The sequence below is a fragment of the Macaca nemestrina genome, chromosome 4, assembly GCF_043159975.1.
Source record: "Macaca nemestrina isolate mMacNem1 chromosome 4, mMacNem.hap1, whole genome shotgun sequence".
Lineage (NCBI taxonomy): Eukaryota > Metazoa > Chordata > Mammalia > Primates > Cercopithecidae > Macaca > Macaca nemestrina.
The window spans coordinates 8,899,741-8,921,577 of NC_092128.1; the positions used below are offsets into that span (position 1 = coordinate 8,899,741).

The following is a 21,837-nucleotide window of genomic DNA, read 5'->3' on the forward strand; positions in this document are numbered from 1 at the left end:
TGGGGTTGGCAGGGGGGAGAGCATTAGGAGAAATACCTAATGTAAATGACGAGTTAATGGGTGCAATACACCAGCATGGCACATGTATACATATGTAACAAACCTCCACGTTGTGCACATGTACCCTAGAACTTAAACTATAAAAAAAAAATTAAAAGTACTCACATGGTATCATTGAGATGAGCTCAGATAAGAAGATCCACAACATATAATTTCTTGTTACTAAATTAAAGTAAGCCCAAACAAGATACTATCACTTTTAATGTATTCTCAGAATGTAGTTTGTGTTTTGGGAAAATCTGATTAATGAATGAATAAAATCAAGCAAACGAAAAAAAGAAAAAAGGAAAATGTGGCACATATACACCATGGCATATTATCCAGCCATAAAAAAGGATGAGTTCATGTCCTTTGTAGCGACACAGATGAAACTGGAAACCATCGTTCTGAGCAAACTCGCAAGGACAGAAAATCAAACACCATATGTTCTCACTCATAGGTGGGAATTGAACAATGAGAACACTTGGACACAGGGTGGGGAACATCACACACCAGGGCCTGTCGTGGAGTGGAGGGAGGGAGGAGGGATAGTATTAGGAGATACACCTAATGTAAATGATGAATTAACGGGTGCAGTACACCAACATGGCACATGTATGCATATGTAACAAACCTGAACATTGTGCACATGTACCCTAAAACTTAAAGTATAATAAAATAAATAAATAAATAAAATATTAAATAATTTTTAATATTAATATTTTAATGTTAATAAATAAAATATTAAATAAAGAAAGGAAGAAAGAAAATATAACTGTCCACCATAGAAAAACACTTAAGTACATAGATCACTGACACTATAAAGCAACTAAACAATCAAGTCTGCATAATAACCAGCTAACATCACAATATCAGGATCAAATCTGCACATATGAATATTAACTTGAATGTAAATGGGTTAAATGCCCTACTTAAAAGGTGCAAAGTAGTAAGCTGGATTAGGAAACAAGACCCAATGAAAATAATAATTTTATTAACAAGAGGAATTTTGAAAACTATATAAATACATGGAAATTAAATAATATGCTCCTGAATGACCAGTGGGTCAAGGAAGAAATTAAGATAGAAATTGAGAAGTTTTCTGAAACAAATAATAGTGGTAATACAACATACTAATACCTATGGGATACAGCAAAAGCAGTACTAAGAAGGAGGTTTATAGCTATAACTGCCTATATCATAAAAGAAAAGAAAAAAAATTTAAATAAACAATCTAGTAATGCATCTTAAAGAACTAGAAAAGCAAGAGCAAACCAAACCCAAAATTAGTAAAAAAGAAATAATAAACATCAGAGCAGAAATAAATGAAAATGAAATGAAGAAAACAATACAAAAGATCTATGAAACAAAAAGGAGATTTCTTTGAAAAGTTAAATGAAATTGACAAACCTTTAGCCAGACTAAGAGAAAAGATAAAAGATCCAAAAAAAATAAAATCAGAATGGAAAAGAAGATATTACAATTGACACTGCAGAAATTCAAAGGATCATTAGTGTCTACTCTGAGCAGCTATAAGCCAATAAATTGGATAATCTAGAAGAAATGGACAAATTCCTAGACACAACCTACCAAGACCGAACCAGGAAGAAGTCCAAAACCTGAACAGATCAATAACAGCTAATGAGATCAAACCCACAATAAAGAAATGCCTGGGACCTGATGGCTTCACTGTTGAATTCTATCAAATATTTAAAGAATAACTAATACCAATCCTGCTCAAAATACTCCAAAAAATAGAAGAGGAGGGAAAACTTCCACACTCCTTCTTCAAAGCCAGTATTACCTTGATACCAAAACCAGACACAGACACTGGGTCTTGTTTCTTTTTTTTCTTGTTTCTTTTTTTTCAAAAAAAGAAAATTACAAATCAATATCCCCGATGAACATTGATGCAAAAGTCCTAAACAAAATACTAGCAAATCAAATTCAACAACACATAGAAAGATCATTTATCATGATCAAGTGAGATTTATCCCTGAAATGCAAGAATGGTTTAACATATGCAAATCAATCAATGGAATACATTGTATCAATAGAATGAAAGACAAAAACCATATGATAACTTGAATTTATGCTTCAAAATTATTTGATAAAATTAAACATCACTTCATGATTAAAAAATACCCTCAAAAAACTAGCTATAGAAAGAACATATCTCAACATACTAAAAGCCATATATGACAGACCCACAGCTAGTACCATATAGAATAGGAAAAAACTGAAAGCCTTTCCTCTAAGATCTGGAACACAACAAGAATGCCCGCTTTCATCTCTGTTCTTCAACAGAGTACGAAGTCCTACCTAGAGCAATCAGACAAGAGAACAAAATAAAAAGCACCCAAATTGGAATGGAGGAAGTCAAATTCTCCTTGTTTGCAGATAATAAGATCTTATATTTGGGAAAACTTAAAGACTCCCCCCACAAAAAAAAAAAAAATTGTTAGAACCAATAAACAAATTCAGTAAAGTTGCAGGATACAAAATCAACATACGAAAATCAGTAGCATTTCTATATGCCAAGAGTGAACATTCTGAAAAATGAAAATTTATAATTTCCACAAATAAAATGCAATACCTAAGAATTAATTTAACTGAAGAAGTGAAAGTCCTCTATAATGAAAACTATAAAACACTAATGAAAGAAATTGAAGGAGACACCAAAAATTGGAAAGATAGTCCATGTTCATGGATTGAAAGAATCAATATTGTTAAAATGTTCATACTAACAAAGCAATCTACAGATTCAATGCAATCTTCATCAAAATACCAATGACGTTCTTCACAGAGATAGGAATAAAAATCCTAACATTTATATGGACCAACAAAAGACCCAGAATAGCCAAAGCTATTCTAATCAAAACAACAACAACAGCAACAACAAAACCACACACACACCAAAAAAACTGGAGAAATCACATTACCTGATTTCAAATTATACTACAGAGCTATAATAACCAAAACAGCATGGTACTGGCATAAAAACAGACACATGGACCAATCCAATTGAATAGAGATCCCAGAAACAAATCCACACACCTGCAGTGAACTAATTTTCAACAAAGGTGCCAAAAACACACACTGGGAAAAACACAGTTTCTTCGATGAATGGTGCTGGGAAAACTGGATATCCATATGCAGAAGAATGAAACTAGTTTCATTCACTTGCAATAAACAAAATCAATCAAAATAGATTAAAGACTTAAATATAAGACCTCAAACTATAAAACTACTACAAGAAAACATTGGGGAAAATCTCCAGGGTGTTGGTCTGGGCAATACACCACAAATATAGGCAACCAAAGCAAAAATGGAAGAATGGGATCACATCAAGTAGAAAAGCCTCTGCACAGCAAAGGAAATAATCAACAAACTGAAAAGACAACCCACAGAATGGGAGTAAATATTTGCAAACCAACCATCTGAAAAGGGATTAATAACCAGAATATAAAGGAGCAAAAACAACTCAATAGAAAAAACTCTAATAATACAATTTTAAAACAGGCAAAAGATCTGAATTTACATTTCTCAAAAGAAAACATACAAATGGCAAACAGGCACATGAAAAGGTCCTCGACACCACTGATCATCAGAGAAATGCAAATCAAAACTACAATGAGATATCATCTCACTCCAATTAAAATAGCTTATAACCAAAAGACAGGCAATAACAAATACTGGTGAGGATGTGGAAAAAAGGGAATTCTAGTATGCTGTTGGTAGAAATGTAAAGTAGTAAAACCACTAGGGAGAACAGTTTGGAGGTTCCTCAAAAAACTAAAAATAAAGCTATCATATGTTCTAGCAATCCCACTGCTGAGTATATACCCAAAAGAAAGGAAATCAATGTACTGAAGAAATATCTGCACTTCCATCATTGTTGTAGCACTGTTCACAAGGGCCAAGATTTGGAAGCAACCTAAGTGTCCATAACAGATGAATACACAAAAAAAATGTGGTACATATACACAATGGAGTACTGTTCAGCCATCAAAAAGTATGAGATCCTGTCATTTGCAACAACATGGATGGAGCTGGAGATTACTACGTTAAGTGAAATAAGCCAGGAACAGAAAGACAAACATCGCATGCTCTCACTTATTTGTGGGATCTAAAAATCAAGACAATTGAACTCATGGACACAGAAAGTAGGACAGTTACCAGAGGTGTGAGGAGGAGGTGAGGATAGTTAATGGGTAACAAAAATATAGTTAGAATAAATAAGACCTAGTATTTGAAAACACAACAGAGTGACTACAATCGATAACAACTTAATTGTACATTTAAAAAACAACCCAAAGAGGCTAATTGGATTGTTTATAACACAAAGGATAAATGTTTCAGAAGATGAAAACCCCCTTCTCCATGATGTGATTTTTACACTTTGCATGCCTGTATCAAAATATCTCACGTACTTCATAAATATATACACCTAACATTAAAATTTTTTTTAAGTTTTAAAAAGAACAGCAATGTTCTTTATCCACTCATAATAACTGGAGGGACTCCAGCTTTCTTTTCAGAGATGGCAGAGAGACTACTATTATTTTCTAACAGAGGCGGAAACTGAGGCCCAGAAAGCTTAGATGCATAAACAAAGCCACCCACTGTGCGAGATCTGGAACCCTAATCTAAAATGGTTCATTCTCCTTCTGTCCCTTCATGCATCTCTTCAGATCTCAACCCACCTACTTAGTAATAAGATTATGGGAAATTGGGAAATGATACCTCAAGTCAAAGATTGGTGTGCAGGAATCTGAATTATGAAACAGTTTCTCTTTGGTCATCTGTGCTCAATCTTAGGGAAAAAAAGTCCTTACAGATGTTTGGAAATAGTATACATGATTAAGGAAGTTATGGTGAAATCTCCAACTATAATTGTGAATTTGTCTGTTTCTCCATTTCTGTCAATTTTCACTTCTTGAATTTTGAAGTTCTGTTATTTTTTGAAGCTGTTAGTTATTAGTTAGGTGGATGCACAGCCAGTATTATTGTCTTGTTGATGAATTAATTTATTATTATTATACTATTTATTATTATGAAGTATTCTTCTTTATCCCTGGTGAAGAGATAGCACTGTTCTAAAGCCCACTTTGTCTGATAACGAATATAGCCATTGCCGTTTTTGTATGTCTAATGTATGCATGATATATATCTTTTTCAGTTCGTCTACATTTAACCCATTTGTGCTTTTATATTTAAAGTGACTTTCCTTTAGATAGCATACAGTGAAGTCTTGCTTTTTTATCCAGTCTGACAATGTGTCTCTAATTGGAGCATTTAGAAATTTACATCTAATATGATTATCAATATGGTTGTGTTTAAATCCAGCATTTTGCTATTTGTTTTTATTTGTTCCAACTATTCTTTTTGATGCCAACTTTTTTGTTTATTTTAAAATGGAGTCTTGCTCTGTCGCCCATGCTGGAGTGCAGTGGCGCGATCTCGGCTGACTGCAACCTTCGCCTCCTGGGTTCAAGCGATTCTCCTGCCTCAGCCTCCCAAGTAGCTAAGACTACAGGAGTATGTCACCACACCGGGTTAATTTTTGTTTTCTTGTTTGTTTGTTTGTTTGTTTTTGTTTTTGTTTTCTGTAGTAGAGATAGGGTTTCACCTTGTTGACCAAATTGGTCTCAAACTCCTAACCACAGGTGATCCGCCTGCCTTAGCCTCCCAAAGTGCTGGGATTACAGGTGTGAGCCACTGCACCCAGCCTTTTATGGCAACTTTTTAAAATTTCTTTTTATTCCCACTATTACTTTATTAGCTGCACCTTATTTTATTCTCTGTAACATCACATTCTACCATCAGTAAATATTATGTCACTTCATCTGTAAGACCTTTATAATATTATACTTTCACTCCCTTCCTTCCATCTTCTGCATTATTGTTATCAAACATTTTACATTTACATAAAAGGTAAATACTATGAAAATGCTTTTAAGAATCTATCAGCTATCTTCCAAAGAAATGTCAAATGATAAAAATAATATTTTATATTTATCCAAGTATTTACTATTTTTGATCTCTTATTCTTTTGTGGGAATCTCAGTTGACATCTATTTTCATTTTCCACCCACTTGACCTATCTCATGAATCAGTCCTGAGCAGCCTATTGTCCAATGTCTGGAAACAATTCCTTTATATATTTTACCATTTTTCTGGTTGTTTATGGAAGGAGGGTAAGTAACAATTCCCATTACTCTATCATGGCCCAAAACAAAAGATTCTTCCCCCATTTCTTTTCTTGCAACGTATTCATTTAAAAATACCATATAATTTGTACTACTGATTTTTCTCCATTCTGAATTTTTCTGTTTAATATCACTTGCCATGTTACTCAGTCTCATACATTTTTATAAACTGGAATTTAGTTGTGGTTGATTTGATCAAAGAGGTCACAATCAAGTTCAATTTTTCGACAATATTACTTGTAGATGGTGTTGTATGTTTCCATCAGGGGGCACTTGATGCTTTGCTTTTTCTCTTTTTATGTTAGCAGTTATTCATGAGCGTTGTGTAGATGCATTACCTTATTGGATATTGTGAACTGGTGATATCATATTCTAACATGTCCTTTCTGTTAAGTAGCTAGAATATTTTTTATTAAGATATTCTCTTCCTCTTCAATTGTTTAGTAGCTAGAAGAACAGTTTATGCAGGCAAGGGAGAAGAATTGCTTGATAAACATCAGGATGAATTACAAATGAATAAAACATTTAAATGCTAGAAAAAAATGTATTAAGTCCTAGAAAGAAACAAAACAATTCCATTAAAATCTATACATGTGGAAGGTATGACTCAAAAACCAGAAATACATATAATTTGATTAATTTGCCTGCATAATAGTGATACACTTCTACATAACAAAAACAAAGTAAAATATGACAACCTGAAAAATAATATTTGTAACTCACAGAATAGACAAGTGACTAAGCTCTTCTTGTGTAGAGTGTCAGGCTGTGTTTACTGCTTATTACAAATGTATCACTGTGGTGCTGGATGTCAACAGCTGGGGATGCTGGGCATGTGTGAGGATAGGGAGTGTATGGGAACTCTGTGCTTTCCACTCAATTTTGCTGTGAATCTAAAACTGCTCTAAAAAATAAAGTTTGCTGATTGTAAAGATACAAAAGTCCAACAATTCATTGTAAAAATGGACAAAATATGTGAAAAAATTTTAACAGAAAAACAAACTGATATTAAACATATAGAAAAGATGCTTAATCTCACTCACATGGAGAGAAATGCAAATTCATCAGATTTTCAAAACCCATAATAGGAGAACAAACACGCACCTTCACACTTCATTAGTGAAAATACAGAGTGGCACAACCTATGTGGAGGGAAATGTAGCAAACAATGCAGTACTGTTTGAAACTGCAAAGTTTTAGAAATATCCCAGATGAAACAGTTTAACACAAATGCAGGTATTGATAGACAAAGGACTACTATGCAGTTGTATGAAACAAATAAGGAGACTCTGTAGATACTGAGATGGAGCAATCCCCATGATATGTTGTTAAGTGAAAAGAACAAGACATAGAGCCATATAAACAGTATACTACCTTTTATGTTAAAAAAAAAAAAAAAAAAAAGGCGAGAGAAGAAATTAAGAATCTATGGCCAGGCACATAGGCTCACCTATAATCCCGACACTTTGGGAGGTCGAGGTGGGAGCATTGCTTGAAGCCAGGAGCTCAAGACCAGCTTGGGTAGTACAGTGAGACCCTCCCTGCCCCAGTCTCTGCAAAAAAAAATTTTTTTAACTAGCTGGGCATGATGACACTTGCTGGTAGTCTTAGCTACGTGGAGGCTGAGGCAGGAGGACCATGAGCTCAGGAGTTCAAGGCTGCAGTGAGCTATGATCATGCCACAGCACTCCAGCCTGGGTGACAGAGGGGTCTCTGTATCTGAAAAAAGAAAGAAAGAAATTAAGAACGTGTGCTGTGATTTGTTTATATTTTTAGAAAGAAGCAATGTAAGTATACCCAAGAAACAATGGTTATTTTTAAAAAACTGTGGGAGAACCAGGCAGACAAGGTGGAATCAATATATCTTAATGTTTGCCTTTTCATATTCTTTTGTTGTTTGAATCACGTAAATATGTTATTTATTCAAAAATTAGATGTGAAAAGAGTCCCCAGTCTTCCTTATCACAAAGTCGTAATATATTTTTTACACTTAAATTTATTTTATTTTTTCCAAAGGAAGTTGAATGTAACATCTGTGCTGTGTTGCAGCTGCCCCAACAACCAAAGATTGCTGTTGTACCCTTATTTGTACAGAATATAATTCTCTAGCTGAACCTTGTCTGACGTTTAGTCTGTTTTATTTTATCTCACAGATGCAAAGGGAGAAGTGGATTTTCAGAAAGTCGTCCATTAATGAATAAAACTTAAAACAAATATCAGAAGCCCCAGAGTTTGTCTTAAAAAATTGTGTACTAAGAGTTAGTAGTAGCTAGAGGTGATTCGTTCATTAATTAAAAGGGGAAATAGTTTGTAATGTTAAGCTAATATCAGAGTACTTTTGGGGAAGATAAATGTGATTGAAATATTTTGGTATGCTCTTGGAGTGAAACAGAAAAACAGATTGTCTACCCCACCAGGCATGACCGTTGATATACTTAGACAAAACCTTGGCTTGCAATGTTGTTGGATTTATGCAAAGCCATTTTCTTAAAATATTTGAATCTGAATATTACCTTTATTTTTCTCTTGACATCTCTTCTGTAACCAAACATATCTTAATTTCACCTGAGGACAGATGGGTGCCTCCAACAGAATTTAGGATGTTCATGTGCTTAGAAATACTAAAAAGTAAGCATGTTAATACTTTTCGAACCACTATTCACATTCCAGGTATTACTGTTTAGATTCAGAGTGCCGATGAGCCCCTTCTTTCCTCGATAGCTCTGAATAATAGCATATATGCATAAAGAATGAAGTCAGTTGGGCAAATGATAACCTTTTCATCCAAAACACAGAACCCCCTAAGATGTAGGAGTGAAGAACACAGCAAGAATCAAAGTTCAAAATGAGGCTTCCCAAACCTTCTTTCTAAATGGAGTAGCATGAGCCCACAGTACAACTCAGTTAACATCCATACCACATTAGACTGAGAAAAGTAAACCTGAAGAGGAAAGGTTAGCCTGAATCTGCTGAAATAGACCTACTCCAGTCAGCTTATAACATGGAAACAGGAAGCCCCAGGCAGGCTACCTACACGTGGGTGCAGGGAGATCTAGGAACCCAAGAGAAGGAACATGGAATCCTGGTTTGAGGCAAAGTAACATTAGTAGTGAGATCTAAAATACAATCTAAAAGTTAACGGTGAGCTGCTACTAGGTAGTACAGCTGTCGACAAAAAAATAATTTCCAAACCAGGAACAAAACAATACTTTCCAAAACAGGTTCCAAACCAGGAACCTGTTTCCTGGTTTGAGGCAAACTAACATTAGTAGTGAGAACTAAAATACAATCTAAAAGCTACCGGTGAGTTGGTAATAGGTATGCAGATGTCGACAAAACCATAGTTTCCTACTGTCAATAACAAACATGTTTCTATATTGCAACAAATAAAATGCTATAATGTAAATACTGAAGAGTGATCCCATTTTTAATGAATTGGGCCTTCTAGGCAAACTCTTGTCAAAGCAGCAATTCTCTACTTGCTGTGTGATTGTAAACTTGACTTTGGAACTGGCTCTTGTAATACAGTCTACTGCAGCCTTCATACATATTGCCACTGTATTCATACATATTACTACTGTAGGGGTTTGGAAATCAAGGGGACAAATTGTGGGGTGTTAAAAACCACAGACTATTTTCCAAACCTATAGCTTCAAATTTTACATACTTTGCTTGGTGCCCAGATAAAGGGCAGCACAATGTTTATTCTGCATCCGATGAGATGATTCTGCAATTTTTGTCCTTCATTCTGTTAATATGGTGTAATACATGACTGATACTTGTATACTGAACCTGTCTTGCAACGATTACTACATGTGCCCCCAGGTTATGTGTGAATAATAGGTGCGAGATTTTGCATTATACTAGCTCTATCCTGCACAAGAATAGCATGCCATCAAGTGCAGAAATCCTTAGCGAAAAATTCTGGACACAGTATTTCCAATAAAATCAGTAACTCATCAAGCAGTTCTAAGTACCCTGTGAGGAGCCAATATTGCAATGACTTTTAGAACTCCAGTTAGAAGAAATGAACAAGTCATTGATCTTAAGCTGCATGAGGAGGGGCCACAGAGAATATGAAACTAGAAAGGCAAACAAGCCATTTCCCAAAACATCCCCTAAGAACAAAGGAAGTATGAGGCCAATCGCTGCAAAACAGGAAACACACCCCAAAATATCTTCTGTCAGCCAACATTAAGAGATTTTAAGATAGCGGGGAAAACATGAGAACCTAAGAAACTGAAAACAATCAAACAACTGAAATAATAAGCAGCAACCCGCAAACAGCTAGGAAAAAAAGCAGCTGGAGAAAATTCAAAAAGAAACAGCCCTTCTCCAGGAGCTAGAAGATTTAGAAACGAGTCTTTTAGATATTTCAGGAACATAAACGGAATGCCAGAAATCAGTATAAATATATCTTCTTGTTAAACCTAATGGGGTACTCTAAACATTCTTATGCCCATACTTGATGATCATTAATAATGTATCCAATATTCTGAATACATGGGGTTTTTAAATGTTTATTAAATTGACTTTTTCTACCTTTCAGTATAATGTGGAAGGGGGTAGGAATGAGTTTTCTTAACCAAAGCTTGACAGACTAAAAGAGAGATATTATTATCCACTAAAGAACAGTCTCTCAAAGACACAAATAAAAGCATCTTACACTTTTTTAAAAGAGAAAGGAGCAAAAGGAAGAGTGATCAAAATCAGGAAGGAAGGCTGTGTGCTGACTTTGCATGTTCTCTGCAGAATCTCCAGTAAAATTTCCTGAAACTAACACAACAGGAAAGAGAAAAAGTTGAATAGGAATAATTGTGCGTGTGAATACCAGGTTTTTTTGTTTGTTTGTTTGTTTTTTAAGTAACAGTAAAAACACCACATTTTAGGCTTTCGGAGTCTTGCACCAACAAAGAAACAGTGCATAATTCCATAGGACTGAGGATGTAGAGGAAAGGCTGAGGAAAAAGAGGACTCTTAGAAAGTGGAGAGGATTTCAGGATTTTTCTTTCTTTTAAATTAGTTCTATATTTATTCTTTTTCATTACATTGCTCCTTTTTTAATTTTTATTTTTATTTCAATAGTTTTCACGGTACAGGTGTTTTTTTTTTTGTTACATGGATAAGTTGTCTAGTGGTGATTTCTGAGATTTTAGTGCACCTGTCACCCAAGCAGAGTACACTGTACCCAATGTGTAGTCTTTTATTCCTCATCCCCCTCCCAATCTTCCCTGCTCCCAATTCCTCAGTCCATTATATCATTCTCATGCCTTTGCGTCCTCATAGCTTAGCTCCCACTAAGAAGTGAGAAAATACACGATTTGGTTTTCCATTCCTGAGTTGCAGGTGGGATCTCCCAGGGCACCACTAGACAGATCAAATAATGATGTTTTTCTAGAAATGGGACTTTTAACGGGGTCTAACTCCATTCAGTTCCCTTCAGTGGCTTCCAGGCTGCTAGTTTTCATAGTGATTTTAGTTTTTTGGTTTTCGAGGTTACCACGGAGTTGGGGGTAATGAGAAAGGGGCAAGTTGAAACATGACAGAACTCACTATTCTTACTATTTTTCTTGAATGAACCCTCTCAATATTGCTTCAAGCCTTGGATTGATACCCAGAGTTCTGGAAAAAAAAAAAAAAAGTTGATTCTGACTATTTTTGACAGTGTTCTCTATTTTTGTGGAGATTTTTGGAGGGCATTATTCTGCTATTCCCACTGACATCATCTCACAATTATATTTGTCTTATAAATATATAGCATTATGGTTGCAGTGTAAAAGATAATTTGAGAGAAGCAAGCCTCAAAACAGGTCCAATCCAAAGAAACAGTTGCAACAATCCAATCCAGAAATGATGGTGACCATAACTCGAGTAGAGATAAGGAAAAAAAAAATCTGGATGGGATATGAAGCCTTTATAATACACAACTCTTTGTTATTTATTGGAAGAAACAGTCAAGGCTTCTGGCTTGGACAACTTGACAGACTATGGCACCATTTGCAAAATAGGAAACCCAAGAAGGAAGGGATGAACAGCCAGTGGAGCCAAAAGTGGTGCCCATGAGAACCTCATTACCCAGTGAAAACACAAATAGAGGAAAGACCAAAGGTGTTTAGCGCATGCTCCAACACCCAGTAGACCTTGCAGTGTTGACTTGAAGCTATGGTGGCCAGCAGGATTAAAAGGCATGCTTTGTAGTTAACAGTGCCTAGTAAGCAGCACACAGTGGAGAAGGATTTGGATCAGGACAAAAGTAAAAGATAAATGCCACGTGACAAGTGACAGAAATTTTCGGTAGCTAATGTAACTCATCCATTGGGAAACCTCAGAAATAAATTGAGGGGAAACAGGAACTTGCTGGCAGCCCATAGTGCTGCAAGAGCAGGTGGGTTGTAAGCTGGGAAAACATTCATAATTATTATCGACACGATGTCATTTTAAACTTCAGGTTACTGATGATTTTCGAAGGACAAATTACAAATATATTCCCAGAGGGTCTTTTAGGCATGACACCTTGGCCCTGGCTTAACCCCTTTTAATCTAGCCTACACACTGCCCTGTAATCTGTGGGTCAGGAAATGCAAGCCCGCCACACCACCACCCACCAGCATACATGAGGACGATGTGAAGTGAAGAGCAATAAACAGGAGCTGTTTGTAGCTGAAGAGGAAAATACATCATGCTGATCAAGCTGTTCACAACTAGATTTTACACCAGCCTGTTGAGCATATCCTGTGTGTATTCACAGAAATACAGAGGTGCAAGAGTGAAAGCCACGGAGGTTTGTCACGAACATCAAGCTGCCTCTCATGGGAGAATGAGAGGTGAGGCCTGCCAATGCCTTCATCTGCTAGGGAGGATGATAGTGCGCTAGTGGTAGAGGCTGGACCAATGGGCCCATGGAACAAACTAATGTAATGATGGGCTAGGAAGGAGAGGGCTTTTACTGAAAAGGTGGATGCTTCATTTGAAGTAGGAGGAGAAGAGGCTCATAGCTAAGTGGCCTGGGGATTCTTCTAGGGAAGTGAGCTTGCTGGCAGGCTTCACAGATCATGTCAGCAACTCAGCTGACTCCATTGCAGAAATTTAGCCAAATTTTATGGGATTTTCTGTCTTTATGGTATCATGAAACTTTTTTTTTTTTTTGCTCTTTATGCTAAGCTCATCACAAAAGCCTTGTCCTTCAGTACATCTTTCTCAGTGCAGGAAAAGAGAGAAATGAAGTGAAAAGGATTGCTATGAGGAAGGAGAGGAGGCTGGGGGTGCTGGAAGACACTTTCTGAAAAAATAAGCATGTTCTTAGTGCATTAGCAAAACAGAGACACTGTAAATAGGCAAAAACCACTTCCTTAGAAGTTACCTCTCCCACTGTCTAGTGAAAAGAGGTTTGGACCATCTGTATGTCCTGCAATCTATCACATTGTTCACTGTATCAGGGTCTCTCAGCCTCGGCACTATTGACATTTTGGTCCAGATAACTCTTTGTTGTGGGAGACTGTCCTGTGCATCTTAGGATGTTCAGTAGCATCTCCCGACTCTATTTACCACATGCCAGTAGCACCCGCTCCCTGTTGTGGCAACTAAAAATTTCTCCAGGAGGCTGGGCGCAGCGGCTCACGCCTGTAATCCCAGCACTTTGGGAGGCCTAGGTGGGCAGATCACGAGGTCAGGAGATCAAGACCATCCTGGCTAACACGGTGAAACCCCATCTCTACTAAAAATTTAAAAAATTAAAAATTAGCCGGGCATGGTGGCGGGCGCCTATAGTCCCAGCTACTCGGCAGGCCAAGGCAGGAGAATAGCCTGAACCCGGGAGGCGGAGCTTGCAGTGAGCCGAGATCGCACCACTGCACTCCAGCCTGGGCGACAGAGCAAGACTCCGTCTCAAAAACAAAACAAAACAAAAAATTCTCCAGGAATTGCCAAATGTCTTCTACAGGGCAAAATTGTTCCCAGTTGAGAACTAGCACATTACCTCAATAACGTCACATTTAAGAGGCAGTACAAGCAATAGGTGCCCAGCATGATAGCGGCCTTGGTAAGGCACATATGTTTGAGAGAGCAGAATATCAATTCTGGACTTCCAGCTCAAGGAGGGTCTTCAGTGAGACATGGAGGATGTCAGCCAATTACGCCAGTGAGGAAGGGATGCCACTCTTGAAGGCTTTCACTTCAAAAAGAAACTTGCCATTCAGCTCCAAGGAATGCAGCTAGCTGGCAGCCTCCAGCTGCAACGCTGTCAGGTCCCACCTCAGCTTCTGAGCTGAAGCCATGCTTTCTCCAGCCAGTCCCTAGCCTAAAGCTGAGCACAGCAGAGCTCCTAGTGTCTGTCCAATGCAGGACTTGGCTGTTGATCTGTCTTTGCCCCAGAATTCCCTACTGAGCTGGCCTGGGCTTTGCCAGGCTCTCCCTGCCCAACTCAGCTCCTCCCCACTTTCCTCTTGCAAGTGTCCAGTCTAAATGACAGTCTGAAGGCTTTCCCTGACCAATTCTGCTTCTTCCCTCTTTTGTCTTCCATGGGCATTCCCCACAAATAAACCTCTTGTGTTCCTAACTCTTTCTCGGCATGTACTTCTCAGAGAAACTGACACAGCAGTATTGTCGCCCCGCTCAGACTCAGACCTAAAGAAAAACAGCAAGGTATGTTAGAGCCAACCTGTGAGAGGATGCCACATTGCTTAGCCCACACATCACCCGCCTTGTGCAGCTCCCAGTGTCACCTGCTCAGCCATAGGTAGCACACTGGGATTTGTTTCTGTCTTCAAGCAGACGGGAAATTCAGGGAAGAAGCACAAAATGCCTTTCAGACTTTATTCCTCCCATGTTTCTGGTTCCAATACTGGTTATGTTTATTTGTCCTTGCTATAGTAAGATGTCCAGAGTGAAAGATAACTGAGCTGTCTGGGACCTGCCACCCAAATGGCTGTCACCCAGTCTAAATAAATGTCCTCAGGCACCAAAAATACAAAAACCTCGCCTGAATCAAGGCATCTAAACATCTCAATTGTTTCTTCATGAAGGTATGCTCCTTCCCTAAATCAGAAAAATAGAAATCAGAAAGAGAATATGAATTCATAATCTGATTCATCTTTATTATTTGATTCAACTAAATATATTTACACACTTTTTTTTTACTTTCCAACTTTTATTTCAGGTTCAAGGGGTACATGCACAGGTTTGTTACATGGGTAAGTTGTGTATCACAAGGGTGTGGTGTACAGGTAATTTTGTCACCCAGGAAACCAGCATAACACCAAATATGCAGTTTTTCAATCTTCACCCTCCTCTCACCCTCCACCCTCAAGTAAACCCTGGTGTCTATTGTTCCCTTCTTTGTGTCCATGGCACACACATTTTCTAGAAGTTATCATGTTAAGGGTTATGTGGAATCCAAAAGTATTAATGGCAACAGTCCATGCTCTTTTAAATGGATTAATGTTGACAGTAACCTGATACTGTCGAGGGGAAGAAAATGGATGACAAAGATTATGCCCTCAAACCATGTACAAAGTGCTCAACATTTAAAACATTTTACCCTATATCTACCCAGAACAAGTTTCCAGATTTCTCTTCACATATCACCCATCTCTCAAAATAATCTGCTCAGCCATGGAAAGAACACCACTGTCTTGAAACCAAGAAGCAAACTCGAGTGTAGAAGCCACATCCCAGTGCAGGTGGGACAGAAAGACAGAACAAAACTGGGATGTTGACACCCACAGACCCAGACTGCCTACTCCTCGGCTTCCTGACATGAGATACAGGAAGCCCCTGATGTTTTTAAACCATTATTATTGGAGTTCTCTGAGTTTTAACCTGTTTCCTAACCTCAGCAGAAAGAGAGGGAAAAAGAGAAACGCAATGGAGATTCCAATTAACCTTCTCTAGAGGAAATCTAGAACAACACTTAGAATTATAGAACTTCAGGCCGGGCGCGGTGGCTCAAGCCTGTAATCCCAGCACTTTGGGAGGCCGAGACGGGCGGATCACGAGGTCAGGAGATCGAGACCATCCTGGCGAACACGGTGAAACCCCATCTCTACTAAAAAATACAAAAAACTAGCCGGGCGAAGTGGCGGGCGCCTGTAGTCCCAGCTACTTGGGAGGCTGAGGCAGGAGAATGGCGTGAACCCGGGAGGCGGAGCTTGCAGTGAGCTGAGATCCGGCCACTGCACTCCAGCCTGGGCGACAGAGCATGACTCCGTCTCAAAAAAAAAAAAAAAAAAAAAGAATTATAGAACTTCGCAAGATTCTCTGATTTTGGCAATCTTACTGTGCTTCAAATTTCTGTTCTAGTCTCTGTCACTGTGATAATTAGCAATAAAATCATTCAGAACCTCCATGACTCATGTCTGTTTCCTCAGGGACAGCCAGCAAGAGGAGACTATGTCCCACTTCACACCTAGGCGTGGAATGTAAAGAGCAGTAAGGAATAGCTACCATGTGAAGAAAGGAACACTCTAGCTCTGAGTCACATCCCAAAGGAGACGGGAGAGCTCAGGGAGCCAACAGCCCTGGACAACAGAGAGGCCCTCTGGAGTCTACTGCCCACTTCTGCCATGCCCAGGAGTGTGCTGAACGCTGCCCTGGTCTCATGTATCTGGATTCCCCGAGTTGTTGCATGACTATCTATATTCTGATGCCAGGTGGCCTCAGCCTTGATCACAGTGGCTATCCTGATTCCAACCTACCTACACAGGTGAGGTGATTCTTGTGACTTGATTCTACCTCTTATTATCAGCCTAATGTCTGAAACCTTTTTCCAGATTTCCCCAACTTGTATCTTCTCTCTCCGTTATAATCCCCTATTATTCACCCCCGCCTGCAATTTATTTATCTATAAATAGCTGATACATCACAAGGCGGGATGTATTTGCCTCTCAGGCCCTTAAAGCCATGAACCCTCTTCCCTTCCCACAAGTCATACCATGTCCCGCCCCTCCCCCCAACCTGAGGGTGTCTCTAACTGAAGAGATCCCAGGCACTTCGGCTACCTATGGTAACTTATCTTTTAAATTTTTAAGGAGTTTTTTGGCTTGGGATATTTCCTGGACATTTTTGGTTAGTTTGCTGACGTTCTCCTGTGTATGGGGATACCCGGACCACCCATTCTTCTTTCTCAGATTATTGACCATTGTTAAAAGAGCTTTCACCTGGGTTTCCTGGGCCTGGCCAGTTTCTTTGTTGTTAAAAGCACAATAACGCCGCTCACACTTTTTAATAATGTTCTTAAGGGCTTTGTTATCTGAGTTCCCGATGAAGTCTTCCAGCTTCCCTGTCCCTAGGTCTTCCTTCCGGGTGAACAGCACAATCGTGTATTTCATAAAGTCTGCTCCAAAGATGGCCTCCAGTTGTGCCACCGCTGTTTTGTCCTCTTCAGTGAATCGTCCCAGCTGGAACACCAGGACAAAAAATGTGTCCCCTTTTTCACAGAAGGACAAACAGCGCTTGACCTCCTCTTCTAACTGGGATGGGTCCTTTTCGACATTCAGCATCTGGTTGAAGGAAGGAGTGTCCACAACCACCACCTCCTGTCCGTCCCAGGTCCTCCTGCCACTCTGGCTGGTCTTGGTGACCGGCTGGGCCCGGAGCTGAGAGGTGAAGATGAGGCTCCCCAGGATAGAGTTCCCGGTCGCACTCTTCCCAGTCCCACTTCTTCCCACGAGGACAATGCTCAGGGTTTCTGTCAAAGGAAAGTGGGAAAGATTCGTGACCATGGGCTGATCTGAAATTGGATTTTAAAGTTATCCCATGAAGCAACATTATATCACTAAAACAAACAGGATGTTCAAACAGCATCAAGGCCTCCTTCTCACCCAAGCAGGGGGATCTCCAAACACGGGAATGACTTGAACCAGTTTGCTTAGTCTGTGGACTCACGGCAGGACTTGGACTACAGTCTCCATCCAGGGTTCATCCACCAATGTGGCACTGTTCCTATCACTGAATTGGCTCTGCTCCCTTTTTGCAGCACCTTCCAGACTCCCTGGCACCTGTGAGTGCCCCCTGGCCTTCTTACTCTCTACTTCCCTCAGCCAGGTCCCGTCTACACATCTTATCCCTTTGTCTTCTGTTCCTGTTACAACTACATCTTCTCACTCCCAAATACTGCTAACTATAGCAACATCTCCTTACAGTATTTAAAGAATTATTCTGTAAAATTGACTTGCATGAAAAAGGAACTCTACATACCACTGATAGATTACCAGTTTCCTTAGTTATATAAAAATTCATTTCTCATTGAAACCACATTGAACTTAATTGCCTTTCACTGATGAGTCAAAGAAACTGCATGGTTATAATAATGAATATCCACTAACACTATTGGGTGTGTGGTGTCCATGACAGAGAAAGAGAATGAATTTCCCTATAAATGGAATTTACAGATGCATAGAGACCTTACAATATGTGTTCTTTGCAGATTGTCCTTATGCTTTTGCACTTGCACTGTGACAGTCCAGTGCTCATTCAAGTCTCTTCATAGTTCTCTTCCATTATGAATTTCATATCAAATAGCTAATATCTACTTCAATGCAAAGGAGGAAGAAAGCACATCTCATGCTCTTCCTTCAAGGGGAAATTATTAACCTGTTTATCCTGAACCTTCAACTTCATAGTTATGCTCAGCAGATAAACAATAGCTTAATCTTCCAACACTCCCATATTTGTCATATATTTCAGTCCCTACTTCTGTACCTACAGAGGGTATGATTCTCATATACCTCTGAAATCCGACCTCACTCCCCATCCCATATTCTCTAATTCAATATTCTTAATATTCAATGTCTTAATCTTCAACGTTCTTGGAAGATTTCCTTTAGAGATGTGAACCCCCATCTCCACCAAGATTATTCTTTTTTGTCCCCTAACAAGTGACATGCTTAGCCTGACATCTTTGCTTCAAATTGCTGGTGTACTCTCTGGAATATCTTCCAGCTTTCTGCTCAGCCATTTAATCCCTACCCATTCTCTAAAACCTGTTTCAAATTGGGTTTTCTACACACAGCCTCTCCTGAATTTCCCACGTATCTGTACTTCTAAAGGAGGGTTCAATAAGAAGATATGCTCCTTTGGGTTTTATACTCTTCCTGGATGAGGGTGTTTGAAGCAGAAAAAAAACGGGATGAGTAAGAATGGGAAGGACCTCAGCATAGGTAAACTGAACATGTAACACTAAGTGGGTGAGGAGTCCTTCTTAAGTAGTAAAAAGAGCAGTGTGCCAAGCTCTGGGCAACAGTACACTGTGGGGAAACAAAGGGTTGGAAAGCATCAGCTCCGTTCCTCAAGACCCACATCATCCAGTTGAAGAGATAGTAGGGATCATGAAAAAATTAAAGATCAGTTCAAGAGAATGCACATGGAAAGGCTCTAACTTCAGTACAATTTGAGAAGCAAAGAGAGAGAAAAGAGTTAGTGAATAGAACAGACCTGTCCTTCCTTTATTTTTCTGCCAGTTTCAATTTCTTTTCTTTTGTAATTCAACTTTTAGTTTAGGTATAGGTACATATGCACCATAGAATAATAGGCAGCCATAAAAAAAGAATGAAATCCTGTCCTTTGCAGTAACATAGATAGAGCTGGAGGCTGTCATCCTAAGCAAATTAACACAGAAACAGAAGACCTGTCCTTTTTATCTTCTCTATGCCTTTTAGAAAATAAAAAGTTATTGTATATTTTATACTTATTTTTAAATTATATATAAAAAATACATATTCTATTCACAGTTTTACCTTTTTCTCTGAAAACACAATGCTTGTTCCCATTCTGATGCACCATGCTCTCAATTTTTTCCAGGAGCTCGTCCACCTGCCTTTGCTCTTCTTCTCCTGTTGCCCGGTAGTTGAAGGCAATGTATCTGTTTTTACATTTCTGAATGAGACTATGGGGAGTTTCACTGCTCCTTCTTAAGACTGTATCTAGATCCTGATCCCCTAAATCTTCTTTCCTGGTAAAGAGTATGACCATGTACTCAAAGAATTTTTCTCCAAAACTGCTTTGGATGGTGTTCAGCACTGCCTCATCATTCTTAGTGTAAAAGCCCAGTGGTGTCACCAGCAGGAAGGCATGGGGGCCTGTACAGATGTGTTTTCTAACTTCTGAGCCAATGTTCTTTAAAGTTGAGATGTCCGGAGTATCAATGATCAAAACTTTCTTTTTTCTCCAGCTTCTGCTCTCAGACGAGAAGCTCTGGGTTACTGACCGCTCACTAAATCCGGTCTGAAAGGCCCGCCTCCCCAGAATGCTGTTTCCTGCTGCACTTTTTCCAGCACCGCGTTTCCCCACGAGGAGAACTGTCAGTTCTGATGTCCCCAGATCCTGCTCGGGTCCTGTGGACTGCAGCTGCCTCTCCCTTGGGCCTGTGGGACAAATGGACAGGTTCAGAGTCTCTTCCTGCAGTTGAATATGGATGTGGGCAGGTTTTATGATTTCTCATCCCTGCCAACTTGTATAGAGAATGGCAACAACACTGTAAACCAGTAGAACTCTACTCTTGGCCAGAGGCTCTCCATCGAGGTAAAAGCCACAAACAGGGGCAGGAGTGAACTAAAAGATATTCATGGAGCTTAAGATTCCCCAGGAACACGAGCATGCCAACTTTGGCCTTCATTGATCTTGGTCCTCAGGGTTCCCCTCATTTTGTTATCAAAGGTAAGTACTGGGACCTACCAAAGGTAAGTACTTACCAAAGGTAAGTCCAGGGGCTAAGGCAGGAGCAGGGAGAATCTGATTTTCAAATGCCCCTTGGTGTTATAAAATCAAATACACTCAGCAATTTAAAAAAAAAAAAGGTGAACTAGTGATATGCAATATAGATGGATCTCAAAAAACACGCTAAGTAAAAGAAGCAAGACACAAAAACTGCATACTATGTGATTCTACAATCTGAAGTTGAAGAACAGACCAAATTAATCTATGTTGATAGAAGTCTGGACAGTGTTTCTCTTTGGTGAGGGGCAGTAAGAATCTCTAAGAAGATGGAAATGCTCTATAGCTTTATCTAGATGGGGACCCCATACATATAGATATAGAAAAAGGTATCAAGCTGTTTACTTAAGATTTGTGCATTTTACTCTGTGTAAATCGTACCTCAGTAAATTGCTGTAAAAACCTACAAACCTGCACCCTACAACTATCTCTCCACACATCCCCTGGCTGAGGCAGCATCAACAGCAGACCCATGTACTGAGCAAAAGGGAGAGTCAGCAACTGCAGGGAGCTTTCTCTGAGGCTGAGTCATCAACAGCCTTCATGGGAAGGGTCTGAGCAGCAAATTGGGAAGGTGGGATGGACACAGCATCAAAGGCCCTTGCTGTGTTGCCTTGGAAAACTTACTGCTTTGCGAATCTGTTTCCATGTTGATAGAACGGGAATCTAATGCCCACACTGAGGTTCAAAAGACTAAAGGAAACAGCACCTGTAAAGCCCTTAGGACCTGACTGTTACGGAAGTGTGCATAGAAGGCTTCACAGGTAAGGAGGAACTTGAGTCAGGCCTGGAAGCACCCCTCCCTCCCTCACACTCCCCACCCCCTTCCTTTACAGCCTTCAGGACTTTTGCCCATATGATAGCACTTTCTTTGCCTCCC

At 39.2% G+C, this 21,837-nt stretch overlaps 1 protein-coding gene across 4 annotated transcripts in view; it reads right to left on the minus strand.

Moving 5' to 3' along the window:
- Positions 1-16,465: 16,465 nt before the first annotated feature.
- LOC105474884 (GTPase, IMAP family member 8) overlaps positions 16,466-21,837 on the minus strand; it is a 35,095-nt gene continuing 29,723 nt past the window's right edge. For all 4 annotated transcript variants that reach the window (XM_011729746.2, XM_071094252.1, XM_011729747.2 and 1 more), the window contains 2 exons: positions 19,982-20,608; positions 16,466-17,934 (listed from right to left, as the gene is read on the minus strand). In XM_011729746.2, coding sequence (XP_011728048.2) covers positions 17,246-17,934; positions 19,982-20,608 — 1,316 coding nt within the window. In that variant the 3' untranslated portion in view covers positions 16,466-17,245. The remainder of the gene's footprint in view (positions 17,935-19,981; positions 20,609-21,837) is intronic.